Raw genomic sequence first — 19,611 nt, 5'->3', positions numbered from 1 at the left:
TATCTGCCCTCTGCATCTTGTAAAAGCCTCTATTGTGAACTCGCAACTAAATCATACTGAAGCACAGCACCTTTCTTTACAAGAGTATACATATAAATGATGTGAAGAATTTATTCTCTATAGATAGTTGTACGTGTAATGATCGGTTTGTTACAGAAAAATGACAAACTTAGTGTATGGAATAGCATTCGGGTTTTGCATTGGAATTGAGTATTCTAATATAGTGATATAGTAGGTAGGTATGTGGTGTTGTTGCTTTATTTTAATAGAACAGTCACACATCTGTTGTCATATAGTACAACAGTACTGTATAGCTGTATAATGAAGGTTTACACTTACCTGCCCAACAATGTCAACCAGAAGTTAGCCTTACTTTTTCTTCATGACAAGTTGGCAGTATTGTTATAAATCAAGCCAAATGTGACCCAAAATGCTTCAAGGGTTTTTAAAATTCATTTGCTGAGTAACTATCTGATGCCTCCAGACAAGAATTAACACTAGGGCATTAATTTTTTTTTTAATGACTAGATACTACTTTGGTCTGCAATGACTATGAATGCATGCTGCATCATATCTGTGTCCTCCTTTGTGTCCCTTTCTTTTCACTAGTGCGAAGGTGTCAATTTAGTATTGCATTTACATCAGTATGCAATCTATGCAAAACAATTGTCATCCATCTGCATGTCAACGTTATTGTACTTGATAACACAAAACACGTTTTGATTATTCATTTTATTTTAATGTGTGTGGGTGTGTGTGAGTGTGCACTGAAGTCTCCATGATAGTAGCCAATGTTTACAGTCAATTGTAGATTTGATGGAGTCTTTCAATGATACAACACCCCTTCAAAATGATTGTTGACATTGAGAACAAGCAACTGGAGCACCCACACTGCCTGCTGCGTATTGTTACCAAACATCTGTATCTGGGATCTACTAAAACTGTGCTTGCGTTCATCACATTAAAATCTATAGTCCTACTTACAGATTAGCCTCTCTTCTCTCTGCCACCATCTTGTGCCGATGAATACCAGCCTGCTTCATCAATACGCATAGTTTTAAAATTGTGCCTAACCTTTTCACGCCATTGCCCTATGTGGTGGACAACACTAGAGCAGCCATCCAAGAGTAATTGCTTGTGAAGACGATCATCACTCATCCTAGCAACGTAACTGATCTTCTACAGGAAGTCATATCTGCCAAAGGTACAACAAACCGATCCCACTCCTCACTTTTTCATTACTAATGTGCTGGGAAATCTGCAAAGCTCTCGAGATACCTTAGTAATGTTTTTGCAATGTGTGTCACTGTGAAAACAGACCTTCTGAGGGCTCAGAAAGCACAAGATATCCTAGTGTTCAGTTCTATCTGCACTCCACCACAAGAGAGCAAAGATGAAAGGACTTTACAGATGTAATAGAATCATTGCCAACAACAATGGGGTCCAAATCACCCGAACAACACCATTACTCTTGGTCTCTGGAATACTAATGTAGATTGCAAGTTGTCACAATACTATTTAACTCAGCGGTAACTCCTCTCTGATAGATAACAGCATTGTCAGCAAAGTTCAGTTCAGTCATCCAAGATATGGAGGGTGCTCTAGTCCTTTCACCTACTAGCTTAGTTCCACGTTTATAAAGAAACTAGATCCCAAGTTGTGCACATCGTTGTCGCCACACCATATCATCACATTAAAGAACATAATAAACAAAGTAGGTGCAAGAACAGGCTCCTGCTTCAAGTTGTTAGAAACCTAAATACAGTGGAACCTTGCTTATCCAAACACCTCAATTATCCAAATGCCAAATGTGACTGTTCTATTAGAGTATTTTGTCATTGCTCTATTAGACTGTTCTATTAGAGTAGTTGAACTATGCTCTGTATATAAATCAATGGGCTTCAGTTATCTGAACAATTTCACTTATCTGAACACTTTTAGCTAACTATAAGAACAAAGCTGTTTGGATAACTGAGGATCCACTGCATTGCTAACCCTCTCCCACCGTCCCAAGTGAAATTCCAGCTTGCATATTCTCATCATCAGATTGATCAAAACACCATACTTGCTTGGCAAGAATTAGCCACATCACAGCCCTAGGTACTGTCGTATGCCTTCTTCAAGTCTATAGTAAGTATAAAAGCCTTTGTGCCATGATCAATAGTCTTTTCTACCAGCTGGCATGCACAAAAAAGATATGTCATGCCTGTGCAACCACAAGTGCCCCGAAAACCACACTGAATTCGACCTCCTTCACAACTGCCTGTAAACATTGTTGGTTTATTTTAGCAAAAAATAACCCACCACATCCAGCAAGCGCAAAGACAAATCACCCTACACTGTAGATATACCTACAACTCCTTAACCATCTCTGGAAGTATGCCACCAGCCCTACCCCTAATCCCTACTCCGCTATCAATGACTAGTGCATCTTTTGGTGCACAAGCCAACCCATCATGGCTGCAGAGTTGCAGCACTATACTTTAACCAATCTGGCTGTTGACGATAACCAAGTATCACTTTAGCGCCAGCAACAAATTCATTATGTATGACATTCCACTTCTGTTGAGTAGACTTATCATCACTCCACATAGTGTTAATACTTACAATAACTTCATCATAAAAGGCAATACCCGCATTCCTATCCCTCAACTTGTAAGCAGTTTTGCTAATGATACAACATCTAAGGTGCTTGCAACTCAGAGTGCCAACACCTTCATTCCTCCACACAGGTCCACCATCTGCTGCTATAGGTCTAGTTTAAATATACCATGTTGTGCACTGACTTTCTTTGCTATGCATTGTGTTAGGACGTTTGAGTGAAGGATTATGATAGCTCTGGGATACACATTGCTTAATATGTGGTATCATTGCAGAATCATCATTGTATGATGGAGCAGTTACAAATAATAATATCAATACTAAAGTGTTGTGAACATCATGCCATCTTCCTTGTGTACATCATCCATTGTAAACCTGGTGATTGGAGAAAGTGAAATTTCTGAGACACTATGTACTTGTATCGTTCAAAGGAATTATTCAACATGAACCAGGCACAAACTGTGTACGCCAATTGTTCATTTCACAAAATTTGAAACAGCCCAAGTGTGTTTGATTGTTCTATTAGAGCACTTTAACTTTATTCAGTGATGAGCACTCTATGTTTCATAAACTTAGGCATCTAATATTTGTTGATTACATGTATACTGTATTGAAAGAAAATGATGTACAGTGGCCAGTATTGACAGTATAGTATTGATATCACAGCTTGGGACTACTAACATTGACGCTGCCTAGTTGTTTTGTTCTCTTTACGATTCCAACTTGTCAGCTGAGGCTTCAATAATGTATGCAACCCAGAAAGGATAATAAAAGTCAGCCATTGGACATTTATCGGCCATTTAACTTGAAGGACTGCCAGTTTACTAGCCTATTTCCTGCAGTCTTTCAGCACTTGTGTTGTAAAGTAGCTATAAAAGTACTCTAATAGAGCAGTCAAAGCATTTCTGAAAAATGTGTGCCTATTATTTTTTTAGAAAGTGTTAGTTTCTTGTTTATATGTTTTCAAGACTCAGCTCAGGTGGGAGTTTATTGTTATTGTTCATTATTATAAAACAATTTTTGATTGTCTAAATATGACTGTTCTATTAGAGTATTTTGATTTAAAGCTGCTAAATGTGCATTGCTAACAGAGGCAAAACTACACCCAGGAATTTCCCAGGAAGCTTGTATGGAAGCCATGCAGGGAAATACAGCATTTTAACGTTGTCCGCAAATCATTAATTACAACTATAGCGCCACAGCTTCACTGTTACAAACACTTACAGGCATTGCAGCAAATCTTCCATGATGAAAAATAAGCACCTTTCATCTTCTAAAGTCTGACATTTGAATTGAAAAAAGCAGCTGTTTTTGTTGTTGTTTTTTGTGATTATACTAACGCTATGGCAACTATGTATGCTCACGTGACAATAAATACCCTCAGTATATCACTGCACGTTAATAATGCATAATCATGGATAAACCTAGATTTTGAGTATATGTTATATTGTGCCTGAAGGCGTGGAGTATATTTTAAAAAACAAGGTGAAGTATGTGAGATTTATTACCCACCCAAAGCAGCTTAAATAGAGACTACAGTATATTACAACATTTATTACAAACCAGAATGAGAATCTAATTATAGTATGTTCGCATTGAGCTGAATCCTCAAAAACATTTAATAACTCATGGATGCAATTACACACGATCTTGAAATTTGGCTCATTTGTAGTACTGCTTGACCCGCTAAAAATATTTCAAAATCTTGTTGTTCAAATGTTTGACATAATATTTACGGCCAATCAAAATTTTCACAATACATTTCCTATGGAGAAGCCATATAGGTACAGTGTCCATTAGAGCCCTTTCCCGAACTTGTAATGGAGCCAAACTGTACATGTCTGTTGTTGACACCATTGCTGTTACCAATAATCATCTGGTTGGCATAAATGTTAACTCTGTTGAGAAAAAATCCACTTTTAATTTTTAGCTGTTTTTCAGGGTTCAGCTCAACGTGAACATACTATAGGCAGCTAAATTATAAACACGTGATTAAATTTAATTGCCTATTTGGGAAGGAATAGTATTAACTACACTGTAGGGATGCCACGACATAGAAATTTTTATGTCACATGTCACAGAGGTTTATGTCACGACATGTCATATGTCACGACTTAAGCAATTCTTAAAGTTTCACAACTGAAGTTGTTAACTGTATAGTTATTTTGATTCAAACATGTAAAAATATCAATTTAAACATCAGCAATATTAAGTATGACATCAACAAACGACCAACATTGCTCATACTTATTTGTCAATTTTTCTCATATTTATTGTATCAAATTTGATCAAAATGAATGGAAAAGTGTGCATTATTAGGAGATATTTATGTCACGACATAAAGAAGCCTATGTCATTATCATATAATGGAACTTTAGGTCATGACTATCGTGGCATCCCTATGTGCCTGGTTTTTAGAAGTAGCACACGCATCACCATGTTCTCTTTAATTTCATCTTCCTGTATTGTTTATATTTAGCCACATTACATACTGCTGTGTGTATTGATATGGTAGTTAAAGTGTTGTATTGTTTTTGTGTCTCTGCAGTTGTCCATTCATCAACACAATACTTATGATGCTGATCATCTCAAGAAGATCATCGAAGGACAACTATTCTTAGATCAGGTGAGTTCTGTATTCCAAGGAAAGAAATGCAGTTTTTTTTATGTATAATACAACTTTGAATATACTTAATAAATTTAATTTGCTATATTCCTATGTAGCCACTTTACGCAAGTTTTGCGTTCAAGTATTGCTCTGCTATCAACCGCCAAGATGTTGAGCTTCTGGGAAACGATCTTGATTCTCTGCCGAGTATTTTTAAATTGGATAAAGAGCTGGACCGACTTGGGATCCTGGAATGCAAGCTTTGGAGAATTTGTGAATTACGAAAAACAAGTACGTGTTGTGTATAATGTTGTCTGTTTGTCATGAAAAGTGCTGTTTTTGATAATGATGATAGTGAAGCTTCAACCAGTGTCATAAACTTAAACAGCTTCACCATGTATATAATGTCTATATCCAACAATCTTATATGCTTACAGTAAACACTGATCACAAATAAATTGGAAAGTAGTTTTTGTGTGGAAAAGGTTAGCACTCAGCTACCCACACTGTGAGCTAGTACACAAGTTTATTTTGATGTCACAACATTTTGGTTCCTTTATTATTATTATTTATTAACCCTCTCACCGCCACAACCGCCATGTGGCGGTTTCAATTATAAACTCCTGTAGCATCACATTCTAAACACTCTGTAACTTCAGTCAAGCGTTTTAGTAGCCCCTGCACTTATCCTGTAGTGGGCACGCCCTTAAGTGAACGGGAACAGGGATAGCCGGTCTCTCGCGCACTATTGCGCAGTTAGATGATGCAATCACGTACTTTCGGAACATTGATAACAAGCATTGTGGACGATTCTTCAACGTGATAATGGCACTACTAAAAAAGAGAAACAGTAAGGAGAGGGATTATATAGGTTGGAGTAGCGTATTGCTACTTTTGTACGCCTCGAAACAGTGACACCATACTTGTATGCGCATGCGCACTTGCTCAAATGCTGAAAAACTTGACTTAAAAATAATGACTTCAAGGTTAATGATGTTTATTGTATTGTTATAAACAGTGCTAGCCAGTAAAGTAGTGAAATTTCAGGTTTGGTTTCACTTAGATCGATTTTCATACTTTAAAGTTATTTAATGGATTTGTAGTTGCTCTTGTGTAAACAACAACTTCATAATCAAATTCCTTGTTCTATAGGGAGTAATTTGATACATAGTTTTATAGGAGTATATGGAATGGTGTGTAAGTTACAGCAGTTTAGAAACAGTAGATTGGAGCCTCTACAAATTTGGCGGTGAGGGGGGGGGGGGGGGGGGGGCTTTACAGCGCAAGTGCTGAAGATCTGTAGGACACCTGGTCCTACAGCCTGTTTAAAGTTGTTACATAAAGTGTGTTTGTAAAGGTGGAGAAAGGAGAAAAAATCCATGACTGAAGCTGGGCAACCTCAAACCTGCAGCCATCCGATTAACGCTCCTTGTATTAAACTATCACAATCTTCGTTTCCACAAATATGCTATTGTGGCTCTGTTATTTCCTTCAGTTGGTATATGTGACCCAGTCTGAGAAAAACGGTCTTATCGCCCATGTCAGCAGATTCGATTTTTCACCCAGGACACACAGCTACATGAATAAACTATCTTAATTCCACACTTAGAATCAGCTAGACTTGAGTGGTCTGGTTTTGCTGGCTGCTTTTCCCGAGCCCAGTGGCGATCCGTACGTGTGGTTTGGGGCCTTAATGGAGCTCTGGTCAGCCTGGGAATGACTGTATGTGGCTGTACAGCTCTGTGGTGTTGAATAAGTACCTCTGCTGTAAATTTCCTTTCATTTTAGCCAGTTTTGAGACTTCAATGGCTCAAAACTTGGCCTAATTCATCCCTTGGCCTTCCTATTCAATTTTTGAACACCATCTTGCCCGCCTTCCAGGGCCCCCTGCCTCCCACCCAATTTGCAGCACGCCTGATACAGTCAACCTTGGTTTAAAAACTATCTAAAATGGCGAGGAACTTAGTTATTGGCTTCTTGTACAGTGGATGCTCTGGAAGGTAAGGAATTGGTGTAAAACGTGTGAAAATTTGATACACATAGCTTCAACTATTGGCGAGCTACAACACACTAAATACTTAAAACCAGCATTTCTCGATACTTTTAAATAGGCGATAAGCCCGGTTTTGTCAGACTGGGTCACATATTGTGAAGCCCTCATAATTAGAGAAATACAGCCAAAGGAGCAAAATGCATTATTGTAACATAACAGGACAATTTGTCTGACAGCCATGATGAGATGTTGGCAAAAGAATTACATCTGTTTAGCAATATAGATTGGAAAAATAATGGGCAACATTTTACCAAATTAAATCAACTTTCCTTCTATGTATGAAAATGCATGCCAAATGATTTTGTTAGCGATATTCTATTTAATGCCCTCCACTTATGGACCTTTCATTGATGTATTTCATTAATTATGACTGGTGCTTTTTGATAGAATAGCTGGTTTACTAGATGTTGATTATTTTTGTAACATGGTATAAAATCAGGACTGTGTATTTATTAGTTCTGTTCACAGTTACCAGAAACGTACAGCACACTATAAATTTACAATGCATGTTTTAGTGGTGGATGTAGTGATTTTGATCACCAACAGTGTTGCTAGGTATGAAAGGAAAGTGATTTTGCATGGTACAACTATTTTTAAACCAGGCGCGCGCCCACAGCCAGCTGAAGGCTGGCTGTGGGCACGCGCCTGGTTTACTGAAATTGTTTTCTTAAAAGTGGTGTGTGTGTGTATCTATCTACCTATCTATGTTTGTCCGTACGCACCCACGTGAGCAAAATTGTTTAATAATGGTAAAAGCAGCTTTTACGTAAGAAGTAAAAGTGAAATGAAGTCTGTATTAAACTTCTGCACAGGTGAACTTTGCTCTGAGGTGGTTTCTTTTCGGCGGACTGAAATACGGGTGTGGTGACTTTCCTCAGACTACCTTCCCCTTGAGGTTTTCAGGCATTTAGCAACTGAAAAACAACGGTGCAGGCCTTGTACACTACCAGAAATAGCCTATCGCTTCGAGTTGAAAGGGAGCGTATCCCTTACGTACGTGAACAAAAATGAAGAGCAGCTTTGAGGCTTTGTCAAGAGAATTTGTGGGAAAAAACATGTTAGTCACACTATAAAACAGTTTAGAAGATAGTTCTGTGTGTAATATGTTGGTAAAAGCAGTTTGTTTAACAAACGCTTCCTTAGCAGTGCATAGCAACGTAATTGAACGAATTACGAATATTTCATGAATTACAAAATACGAGAATTAGCTAATAATATTATTGCACAACCCAAAATTACCCTATTGTAAAGTAGTAATACATAGTTGGTTAATTCATAGTAGCATATACTGTCTATAGTTAATTCCAGATGAGTTAGCTAGCTAGCTGCGTGGCGCCTGGTTTTTAGAGGTAGCACAACATCAACTTGTTTATCTATAATATATCCCTTTGAATCCAGAATTAATTTGAACATGAAGTATTGCTTAAGTGTGTATTATAGGCAGAGCGTCCGGTTTCTGTTACTGTACAACACAATCAAGACACACAGTAGTGTGTCGTGCGACCCAAGAAGCCAGCATGCAACACCGTGAGTATGTTGACAGGAAGAAGGAAAAAAATGCAATTTTCACTTATTTGTAGCTCCATGCTGTCTTTATGAAATGAAACAATTTTTGCTGTAGACATACCTGCCAACGTCAGTAATCCACATTCCAAATTTCAGCAAAATTGCTTCAAACATTCCCAAGATATGCGACTTCAAATATTGGCTTAGTTTCTTCAGTTTGTTTCTTCTTATTTTTCTTCCTCTTTTTGCACACTTACAAAAACTGCCATAAAACGTGAATGCCATATCTGATTGCCTTGAAATTTGGCACATAGAAGGGGGGTATAAAGGCATGCCTTGATACCAAGTTTGGCTGAAATACGATAAACAATGAAGGAGTTATTAGCGATTATTCACAAAAAAATAACAATATGTTGTCACGCCTACAGGGTAAACCGCTTACGAGAAGAAGCTGAAAATTAGTAAGTGAATAGGCTAACTATTGAATTTCAAACCTTTTGTGGTTTGAAAGAAATCAAGCTAAAAACCACAAAGATATAACAAAAGACCAACAGTGTGTAACAATTATGCAATTGAGATTAGCTAATAAAAAACTGCTACTTGCCACGCCTACCAGAAAAACCGCTTGTAGTAATGCTTTGAAAATCGCTGTACAGATGGAGTAATCGTCTTACAAAAGCTCTGCAATGGTGTAGAAGAATCAGACTTAAAGCCACAGAGTTATAACACGAAATCCAACTTGGTGTAGCAAGTGCGAGATCAAGATACTCTAATAGAGCAGTCACCCTGAAGAGAGATCAGCTAGAAACAAATAACCTGTATAGAGATCAGTTACAAACAGATCACCCTGTAGAAAGATCAGCTGGAAACAAGTCACCCTGTAGAGATATCAGCTAGAAACAAGTTACTCTATAGAGAGATCAGCTACAAACAAATCACCCTGTAGAAAGATCAGCTGGAAACAAGTCACCCTGTAGAGATATCAGCTAGAAACAAGTTACTCTATAGAGAGATCAGCTACAAACAAATCACCTGTAGAAATATGTGCTGGAAACAAATCACCATGTAGAGAGTTCAGCTAGAAACAAGTCACCCTGAAAAGAGTTCAACTACAAACAATGAGAGTTTCAGCTACACTTCAGTTAGGTAAGAAGTCACGACATTCAATTTATTCAATGTTAAATATACAAATATACACATAATTGCTTCTTTTGTTTCACAATTCCTGCAGTAAAGAAAAAAGTTAAAAGGAAGCACCAAAGCCAGTTTATGGCCGGTTTTGTGACTGCAATACAAAAAGAAGTGATATCTAAACCAAAACAGCCAAGCTATAAAAAAGAGTGCTGCCCCCAAAAAGGCCAGGGTGAAAAAAAGATGTGAAATACAAGGTGATGGCCAAGAAATGGCTGTGATGCCAGGTTAATGACAATTTTAATTACGACAATTCAGGTGAATTTGGTGCCAAATCCTGGGAGGAGGCAACGCAAATTCACCTGAATTGTCGTAATTAAATTTTTTGCCATTAACCTACCATCACAGCCATTTCTTGGCCGCCACCTTTGATTTCACATCTTTTTTCACCATGGCCTTTTTGGGGGCCGCACTCTTTTTACAGCTTGGCTGTTTTGGATTAGATATTCTTATACATGAAATGAAACTTAATTTCATGAACTATAATAACATTTTTATAAAAAGTACTTTTGATATGAAGCGATGGACGGCAAACATCATCTTCACCGGAACTTGACAGTGTTTTGTCTGACACATGATCTACTGTATACCACTAGATTATTTAGCGCATGAGGATTCTAGTGGCACTTAGTTTAAGGCCATAGCACAAAGTATGGTGAATCCCTTGTTAAAAGAAGCAGTGTACAGCCATGGTGGACATTTGATAAAGAAAACTGTTTTCTAAGTGGTGTGATGAAAGGCGTTTTACCTAACTTCGTCGATTCTTGTTGCCATTTTATCGTGGAGTTCATGGTGAGTAATGTAGTGGCTATGGGATCTTTCTATCATTAATACTTGTGAAGATATTTTAGTTTGTATAGAGGCACGCATCAAAGCCTAAATATAGGCTTACTGGATTCGAAGGGTTAAGCATATGCACAAGACACTTTGGTACATTACACAAAGCACAAAGCTGAACCTTTAAATAGCTGTGATCGTACAGTGTACAATCAAAATTTTGATAGATAATAGTTGCTGTGTTTTAAGCTATACGAAACAGATAGAACAAAATCTTGTATGGCTGTACTATTTACTTCACTAATGGTTGGTGTGTTTTTATCAACTTGTATTTCCATTACATCAGGTTTTCTCTTCTACAGGCAAAACAGTGTCGACTGATTTAGATGCTACTGCTAACGTAGCAGTGAAGACTATTGCCACTGATCTTGAAGGATGTCCCTCGTATCCTAGCAAGGTGGTGGTACCTGTTGTTATATCAGATTTGGATCTTATGAGAGGAGTGGAGTTTTATAGGTAAATAATACTATGTTTGTGTGTGGTGTGTGTGCGTGTGTGCGTGTGTGTGTGTGTGTGTGTGTGTGTGTGTGTGTGTGTGTGTGTGTGTGTGTGTGTGTGTGTGTGTGTGTGTGTGTGTAGTGGGGAAGCTATAAATGCTGGACTGGATTTTGGACTATGTACAGGTAATATACCACATGAAGCACCAAATCTGGTTCACTGATAGAATAGATATTAGGACCCGATATTACATAATATCTGTGCTGATAGCAGCAGCTTCATGCACAGATCAACTTGAAGCTGCCTTCTGGCTCTACTGGATAAATGCTCTTAAACTACTCTAATACAACATTCAAAAAAAATGTGTTGAAATTGTTTCTCTTTTCTAAGAAACTGCTTGTGGCTGTATAGCTTTATTATGCTACCCACACACTTGACACAGATTTGAACTACTGCTATATTAGTTCTAGCTATATTTTGATGCATTCAAACACAAAATAGAGTGTATATTGAGACAGAATTTGAGCCCTCCCCCCTCCAAAGTGTTCACACACTTGGCCTAAATAAATGGCTTAGATTACCAGCATACTTTCTGTGGATGGCAGTGGCTGATCTACATGGGTTTCTGTGGTTTCGATAGAAACCCCCTTTTATGTTTAGCTTTAGTGGCATTGTAAGGCATTGTAACTAACTTTATTATTGTTGCATATCCCAGTTAGTTACATCCCAGTGCGTGGGAGTATCAAAGCGCCGTGCTGGGTTATAACTACCATACAGCTAGACAGAACGGCACTGCTACTGTACGATATATTAGTTATCACCCAGTGATAACTAATTTATCACCCTGTTGCGGAGCCACTCAGTCTCTTTCGTGACATCATGATAACCGTGAATGGCATTGTTTACCAATGGAACAAAGAGCCAAATAAGGAAATATTGATACAAAACACACCAATACAGCACTTAAAACTAGCTAAATCTTACAAGAAAACTGTTAATCCTTTACACAATAACACTACAAGTTACCGATACGATAGACTAGTTTAACAAATGTCAAGAATAGTCCGTGACGATTTTCGCTCCAGCAATCACTCCCAACGGTCACTATGGTGAAGAACTAACTTTCTCTAGCTTCATCGTTCTATCTCGGACTATGGTAGCTACTTGTTGGTCTTTATTTTTCTCTTGCACACCATGCGACACCACCATACCAACTTCTGACAAAAGCGAATTGTACCTGGAACCGCTGCTTCATAACACCGCCCTTCGCTACAGTTTGTAGGCAGTATGTAAGGTCTCTCTTGTGGCTACGAAGTAGAATCTCCACACAATTCGGACGAAATCTTGAGCCCAGTGACAGGAACTCAAACCGGAACTTAATTTACTATCCGTAAACTTCTGCGCACTCCCGCGCACTGGGATATAAAATAGTTATATCCCGTATACTCGGATGATATCATTGTTATTACACTCGTCCTCGGCGGAGATATCATTGTTATTACACTCGTCCTCGGCTCTGCCTCGGACTCGTGTAATAACAATGATATCACCCTTGTACCGGGATATAACTATAACTTAAAGCATCTTTATAAGAAAAGGGTGTTTATAAGACATGAATACCTTTCAACAGATTGTATGGTGATTGTGGAATTCATTCAGCAAAAAAATGACCAGGCAGGGGACCAGAAACATATAATTAACTTTTTGTAGCTTTAGTCACAATTTTTATTCTACAGTTAATTATTTCACAGTTTAAAGTATTGGATTGAGAAGTGTTGACTAAAAATAGCCAAAAATCCAATCTCAGTACTTCTAAAAATCTCAAAGTCCTGGAGGCATGACCATCCTTATTTTGAGCATTAATTTTCAGAAAAATCCCTTTCAAAAATCCCAGATCTGCCACTGGATGGTAGGGATTAAGATCCAGGGTTGGAGGAAGCAATTCTAGGCCAAGGGGTATATACATAAAATTTAATACTGAGCACTTTTTTGTGTAGATGCTAGGGTGTCTGGGGACATGCTCCCCCAGTAAAATTTTCAAAATTGCATGTTCTGAGATTAAATGTGAGACTATTTTCAGCTGTAAATTCCCTAGCAAATTACTGACTAACACTTGTGTTAAACTCACTGAATGTAGCTGCATCATGCGTTCACATTAAGTTCTTACATTATACGGTTGAACACATGTACATACAGTATTGTATAGCTATATGCATGCAGCATGAGTGCAACATTTGAAACTGATAGCCATAAAACTTATAACTAATTTTAATGTGATGAAGTCACTACTCAGTGACTAGCTATATATATAGCTAGGCATAAACTATATGCTTAAATAAGCGTTTGATTAATAAATCAGTAAGTACCTGAGTGCTCTATTAGGGTGACTGTTCTATTAGAATGTTTTGATCTTTTCCATGACTGATTGTCACAGGGAAGGATTCAACAGTATGATGTAAATATTCTACTAGCATCATATCACAACGCTGATGCTATAGGCATCTATCATTCACAAAAATATGCCAGCATAATTGGCCAGTGCCTATCAGCGACTTGGATATATATATTTTAAATTAATGCTGAAAAAGTGGTCAGGCTATGGCCTGACTGGCCGGACCACTTCCTCCGGCCCTGAGATCTGTGGACAGTGGTGTGTGTGTGTTGTGTGTGTGTTGTGTGTGTGTGTGTGTGTGTGTGTGTGTGTGTGTGTGTGTGTGTGTGTGTGTGTGTGTGTGTGTGTGTGTGTGTGTGTGTGTGTGTGTGTGTGTGTGGTGTGGTGTGGTGCGTGAAAGCTAGCAACAATTATTTTGTGCATTTGTTGTTCAGAGAGAAAAGATTTCCAGCTGCATGTTGGAGGCACAAAAACGGTGCAGTATTATTAAGGGGAGGAACAGCCACTTCCAGAAGGTACCTTATCATATCATCTCTTACATAATAATCAGAATTAAATTTTTCTAGGGGAGCACAAAATAACCCTCATGCTCAGTCTGATGAAGCCTTCATTAAAGCGGTTGTTGGTTGTATTGAGCATGGTGCATCAGGTGGAGCAAAGTTTTATATCTTTACAGAGAAATATGAACAAACGTGAGTAAATGATACCTACCTTGTTTCTGTTAAGAGATAGGACAAGTGTCAAGCAAGCATTCATCATGCATCATATTTGGTACTTTGTGGTGTACATGTACAAGGGTTGTCTCAACTGGTGAATGGCAACGATGACTTTATGTGTGTCATGTACATAAAATCTATAACAGTTGTCGCACAACTGTTAAAACACTCACCACCATGTATTTGTCACTTCATATTGAGTGACTGTTGTTATTGCATACATACCTTAAGTATCAAACTTTCTATTGGTAATTATGTACAAGCCTGTCTGTGCTGTCTGTTTATAACTACTGTGGGTAAACAGATTACGCACTAGAAAAACTGTATAAATTTATTGATATTTTGACAAGCTGCTTTTTTGTGGCCTTCCTTATACAAATATTCAGAAACTGTTCAAATACTCTAATAGGACACACATTCCCTTTACATTAAAATATTGTAATATTGTAATATTAGTCATGTTAAAAATAAGATATTTGGTAACTGAGGATCAACTACATCACATTTCATGCTAGTACGAACTCTTAAAAGGATCTGATCTGGCAGCCATTTATTGTGGAATTTTGTGACTGCTCTATTAGAGTTTTCATCTATTTTGCCATAACTGTTGTTTTAAACCTATAATTTAAAAAAAATCAATTAGCTTTCTACAGTGAATATAGAAGTAATAACTTTTAAAACAAGTTGATGTTGTGGTACTTCTAAAAACCAGGTACCTACAGCTGCTTATAAGTTTTTGTAATTACAGAATTATCAAATGTATCAAAAATTATTCAGGACTTGTTGTCTATTTATGTTGCCATGCAGCTAAGGAAGTGCCATTCAAGCAAACCACTTTGAATAACACATTATGCATAGAAGTATCTACTCGACTGTTTTATAATAACTCTCTGCAAATTTTCTCAACAAAGCCTCTAGGCTACTCTTCATTTTTGTTCATGTATGTAGGGGACACGCCTTTTCAATCCAAAGAGATGTGCTTTTCCTGGTAGCCTACAAGGCCTACTATATATGATGCTTTTGGTAGTTAATACCTGAAGAGCCCAATGAGGTCATTCACAAAGTTTGTAGAGAGTAAGTGCACATAAACGTTTTCTGACAAAAAAAAAATTTAACCAGGCACATGCCCACAGCCAGCCTATAGCCCGCTGTGGGCGTGCGCCTGGTTTACATAAAGGAAAATCTGGTCACTTGAATATTGATAAAGGTACAGTAACTACAATACATTCCACAAATTGCTTTGACATCCTTTAGAATGTTCATACTCAGCACCACCAGTGTTGGGAGTAATGCGTTACTTATGTAACGCGTTACGTAATATTATTACTTTTGTGGTAACAAAGTAATATAACGAAATACGCTATAAAAACAGGTAATATAACGCAAGCTACTTTGCTTACAAATGTAACTTGTTACCTAAGTAATATAGTTACTGTAACGAGTCTAATATTTCGTAATATTATTACTACAAGTAACGAAGTTACTAATCTCGTTAGTTATCCTCTGAGTAACGCCTAGCCACAACGAAGTAATGAGGCCTACTCAATGAAGCTTATTCACCAGCTTCTTGCTTATAACCTAAATTTGCATATTGTCCAACAACGCAATCATGTCACGTGATAAGGTGATAGTTTCACACGTGACAGCTTAAGGCTGTGGACACAAAGTAATATAATATGTAATATTATTACAGTTACTTTATTTTATGGGTAATATGTAACTGTAACTAAATAGTTCAGTTGCAAGTAATATGTAATATGTAACTAGTTACTTTTACAAAGTAACTTGCCCAACACTGAGCACCACAAATGTATGTGCCCTGGAGACTCCAAATGATGAGCACCAAACACAGACCTGTACTGATTGTTACTGTGACGACTGTGTTTTAACTCTGATGGTTCCAGGACATGTCTTCTTGTCATGACAACTAACATACAGTGTGTAATTTATGAAATATTATAGAGCTTTCTTTGTATTACAAAATCTTGCCTAATACTCTTTGTATTATATTGTTACTGTATGCAAAATAGAAAACTGGAACATGTGCAAACTTCAACTGAAACTTTTCATGGCTCCCTTGGTGGACGGCTAACTCCCAAGCAAGCAACAAGTACAGTAATAATATTTTGTATCACCTGTATATACTGGCTCACCACACTAATAATATTTTAATGGCCAATTTCTTAACTAAATCAAGAAGTTGACCAGTAGATGTGACCAACTGTCCTGATGCTATTTGGGAGCGAATTTGTAGGTGTGTTAGTTATTAGCAAACTATACTGTGAATAAGCTTACTGGTTAGGTGGGTAAGTCCTTCAACAACTACATACCCCAAGCTTATGTCATGGGATATATATACAGTTACTAAACTATATAACTCATTATCCATAGGGTACTACTATCACAATTGTGAATTTGTTGAAGCTGATTCTCCGCCAAGCTTCAAGAATGTCAGGCATAGCTTTACCAAACTTCAAGCACTCTTTGAGAATAAAGTGTAAGTGTGCCTTACACTGAAGAAAAATCTGACAATATTATATTCCAATATAGGAGTGACTCTGAGTACCTGTCAGTGCTGGATGAATCAAGATGGCTGAAGTACATCAGTGAACTATTAAAAGTCAGCTGTGAAGTGTGTGTGGCACTGCATGAGGAGAGGTCATCTGTTATGGTATGCTATGAAGCTGGGTGGGATAGGACAACACAGGTATGGTAAACTATAGCTACCCCACATGTTCTAATACTGTGATCATTGTAGATTGTGTCACTAGCTCAATTGATGTTGGACCCATACTACCGTACTATGGAAGGCTTTCAGGTAAGTTAGAAATTTTATTTTGTTGTTGGCACACATGCATGCTTGCTCACATGTATGCACGCATTACATAAACACATACCTTAAACCTCAAGTCATCCTCAACTAGTAGTCATGATAACAAAGCCTAGTTAAGACTTTCAGGGTGTGGCTTGCAGAACTTCATACATCTTACACACACAGCACATGTCCACACAATTCCCTGATATTTGTTCTACAGGTGTTGATTCAAAAAGAATGGCTATGGTTTGGCCACCCTTTTGCTTCGAGACATTCATCAAATCGCAGTGTACGTGGACCAGTCTTCCTGCAGTTTCTGGACTGTGTCTGGCAGGTCAGCACATTGTGACGTTATAAATAACATTAGAAATGTTTTTTAAAACTAGATTCAAGAACAATGCCCTTCTGCTTTTGAGATGAATGATAAGTTTCTTGAAACTCTAGTAGATTACTCTTATTCCGGCCTGTTTGGAACTTTCTTGGTCAACCAAGAATCAGACAGACATAAAGTAATACAAAGCATTAAAGTTCTTATACACTGCACATGCCTATTTCTCTTACTGCAGAATTTAATTCCATACTTGGACGATGATGGCTTGATCACTATTGATAACAGTACAGTGTCATTCTGGGCCTGGCTAGCTATGGTTAATGCCACTGAAAAGACTTTCTATAACGAAGCCTACTGTCCAGAGTTGTATACTGGGTAAGTTATTGGTGTGCTGTATGTGTCTATTGTGATTCATGTTTTTGTATAACTTGTTGTTTGGTAGCACCTGTGAAAAGTTTATACACTATTAGACAAATATGTCATAATATAATTAAAGTTAATAGCCATAATTCTATGAGAAAATTGAGTATGATTACCTTATACCATATATGGTAAGAGAAAGCATACTTTATTTTTATTCCTTTTAAAGTCATATTTAATCACAAGCCTACAGTAGTTTATTTGCTTATATGCAAGATAATTCCACAGCATACAGTGAATTCAAAAAATTATCTTCCAAGCTATTCATCTATCTTTGTAGACTATAGTATTATATGTTTTAGAATGATATCTCCTGAGTGTGGAGTTGCAGCTCTCTCTTTGTGGACCTCCTACTACTGTCGCTTTAATCCAAAGGTATTTATTGTAGTACCATGTATTTCTAATTACCATGTTGACTCTGAATATTCTTACCCTGTAGGAAAATGTTTCTACTGCTTCTAACTTGAGACAAAATACCAGTGCCTTGCTTCAGCTCTACAAGGTTGTATTATCTGGCAATTACATTAGTCTATGAAAATTACATTAGTCTATGAAAATTACATTAGTCTATGAAAACAGCTGTTCACTTTAATGAATGTTTGTGTAGGTGTTTTACAAGAAAATAGTGTACTTATAAAAAAAAAAACACCAGGACATTCCAGAGACTTTCATTATCTGTATATTAGTAGTGTAGTGGCCACCTGTGTAGAAAGGCTACCTCTCAATACCAGCCAGCATAGAAGGCCTCATTCTGTCTAGCTAGCTAGTGAGGTCAAAGAATGTAGACTAGTGCTAGGTGATAGTCATCTTATAATACAATATGTTGTATCACTCTAGGACTTAAAATCAAAAGAACCAGAGATTAGCAATGAAGTAGAGTCATGTTCAAATAATAAAGTTGAACTAAGTTCACCAAAAGGTGAGTGGTTACCATGGATACAACTAGATTCATCGCTTAATGTACAGAGGAGGAGCCAATATACACTCCTAACACTCAGTGGTATGTTAGCAGACCTACCAGTGGAAATAGTAATAAGAAAGAGATTCACAAGCCGCAATATGGGAGTATTGCTCAGTGTCTGACTGAAAAGGGTTAGACAGCTTTCTCTTAAAGATATCATCATAGTTTCACTGTGTTCCTCTATGTAGGATTTGATACAAGTATTAGCAAACAAATCGAATTTACCAATTATACTTGTTCTGGTTACCTTGTCAAGTTGGGAGGTAATCATTAAAAAGAATACTTATACTTTTCTATTTAGTTTCATCCCTTTTAGGACGTGTTAAGTCTTGGCGACGAAGATGGTTTGTGTTAGACTTCACTCGCCAGTACTGTGCATACTTTGAAGATGAAGATGTAAATAATTTGTTGTGACTAAATTGTTTTTTAAAATAATTTATTATTACAGGCATGTTTGGAAAAGAAGCCGCCTAAAGGTGGTTTTGATCTAAAGGACGTTGAAGATGTGTTTCAAGCTAATAAGAAAAGTGAACTAATCAATCATATATTTCATGTGCAAACTGTGTCACGGAATTACCTTATTCAAGCTCCATCAATTACTACCCTAAACTTGTGGATGACTTGTTTGAAAATCCTTCCTTCAGAATTATTATAATTATTTACATTTTTGTTTTATATTTATATATTATAAATAATAAATTAAAATGGTGTGATTTTTAAACAGAGAAACCTCAATTTCTAA

At 37.3% G+C, this 19,611-nt stretch overlaps 1 protein-coding gene across 2 annotated transcripts in view; it reads left to right on the top strand.

Moving 5' to 3' along the window:
* Window positions 1-19,611, top strand: part of LOC136268297 (uncharacterized) — a 43,335-nt gene extending 23,724 nt beyond the window's left edge. The window contains exons 6-24 of one of the 2 annotated variants that reach the window (XM_066063595.1): window positions 5,150-5,227; window positions 5,326-5,500; window positions 11,099-11,252; window positions 14,061-14,141; window positions 14,193-14,318; window positions 16,373-16,452; window positions 16,734-16,839; window positions 16,893-17,049; window positions 17,101-17,160; window positions 17,378-17,491; window positions 17,544-17,666; window positions 17,724-17,863; window positions 18,211-18,283; window positions 18,348-18,410; window positions 18,746-18,827; window positions 18,875-19,000; window positions 19,058-19,132; window positions 19,186-19,265; window positions 19,318-19,611. In XM_066063595.1, the coding sequence (XP_065919667.1) occupies window positions 5,150-5,227; window positions 5,326-5,500; window positions 11,099-11,252; window positions 14,061-14,141; window positions 14,193-14,318; window positions 16,373-16,452; window positions 16,734-16,839; window positions 16,893-17,049; window positions 17,101-17,160; window positions 17,378-17,491; window positions 17,544-17,666; window positions 17,724-17,863; window positions 18,211-18,283; window positions 18,348-18,410; window positions 18,746-18,827; window positions 18,875-19,000; window positions 19,058-19,132; window positions 19,186-19,265; window positions 19,318-19,524 (2,100 nt within the window). In that variant the 3' untranslated portion in view covers window positions 19,525-19,611. The other variant, XM_066063596.1, reaches the window with a different exon arrangement.

The sequence above is a fragment of the Dysidea avara genome, chromosome 10 (assembly GCF_963678975.1).
Source record: "Dysidea avara chromosome 10, odDysAvar1.4, whole genome shotgun sequence".
Taxonomy (NCBI): domain Eukaryota; kingdom Metazoa; phylum Porifera; class Demospongiae; order Dictyoceratida; family Dysideidae; genus Dysidea; species Dysidea avara.
This window is presented reverse-complemented; position numbering and strand designations above follow the sequence as displayed.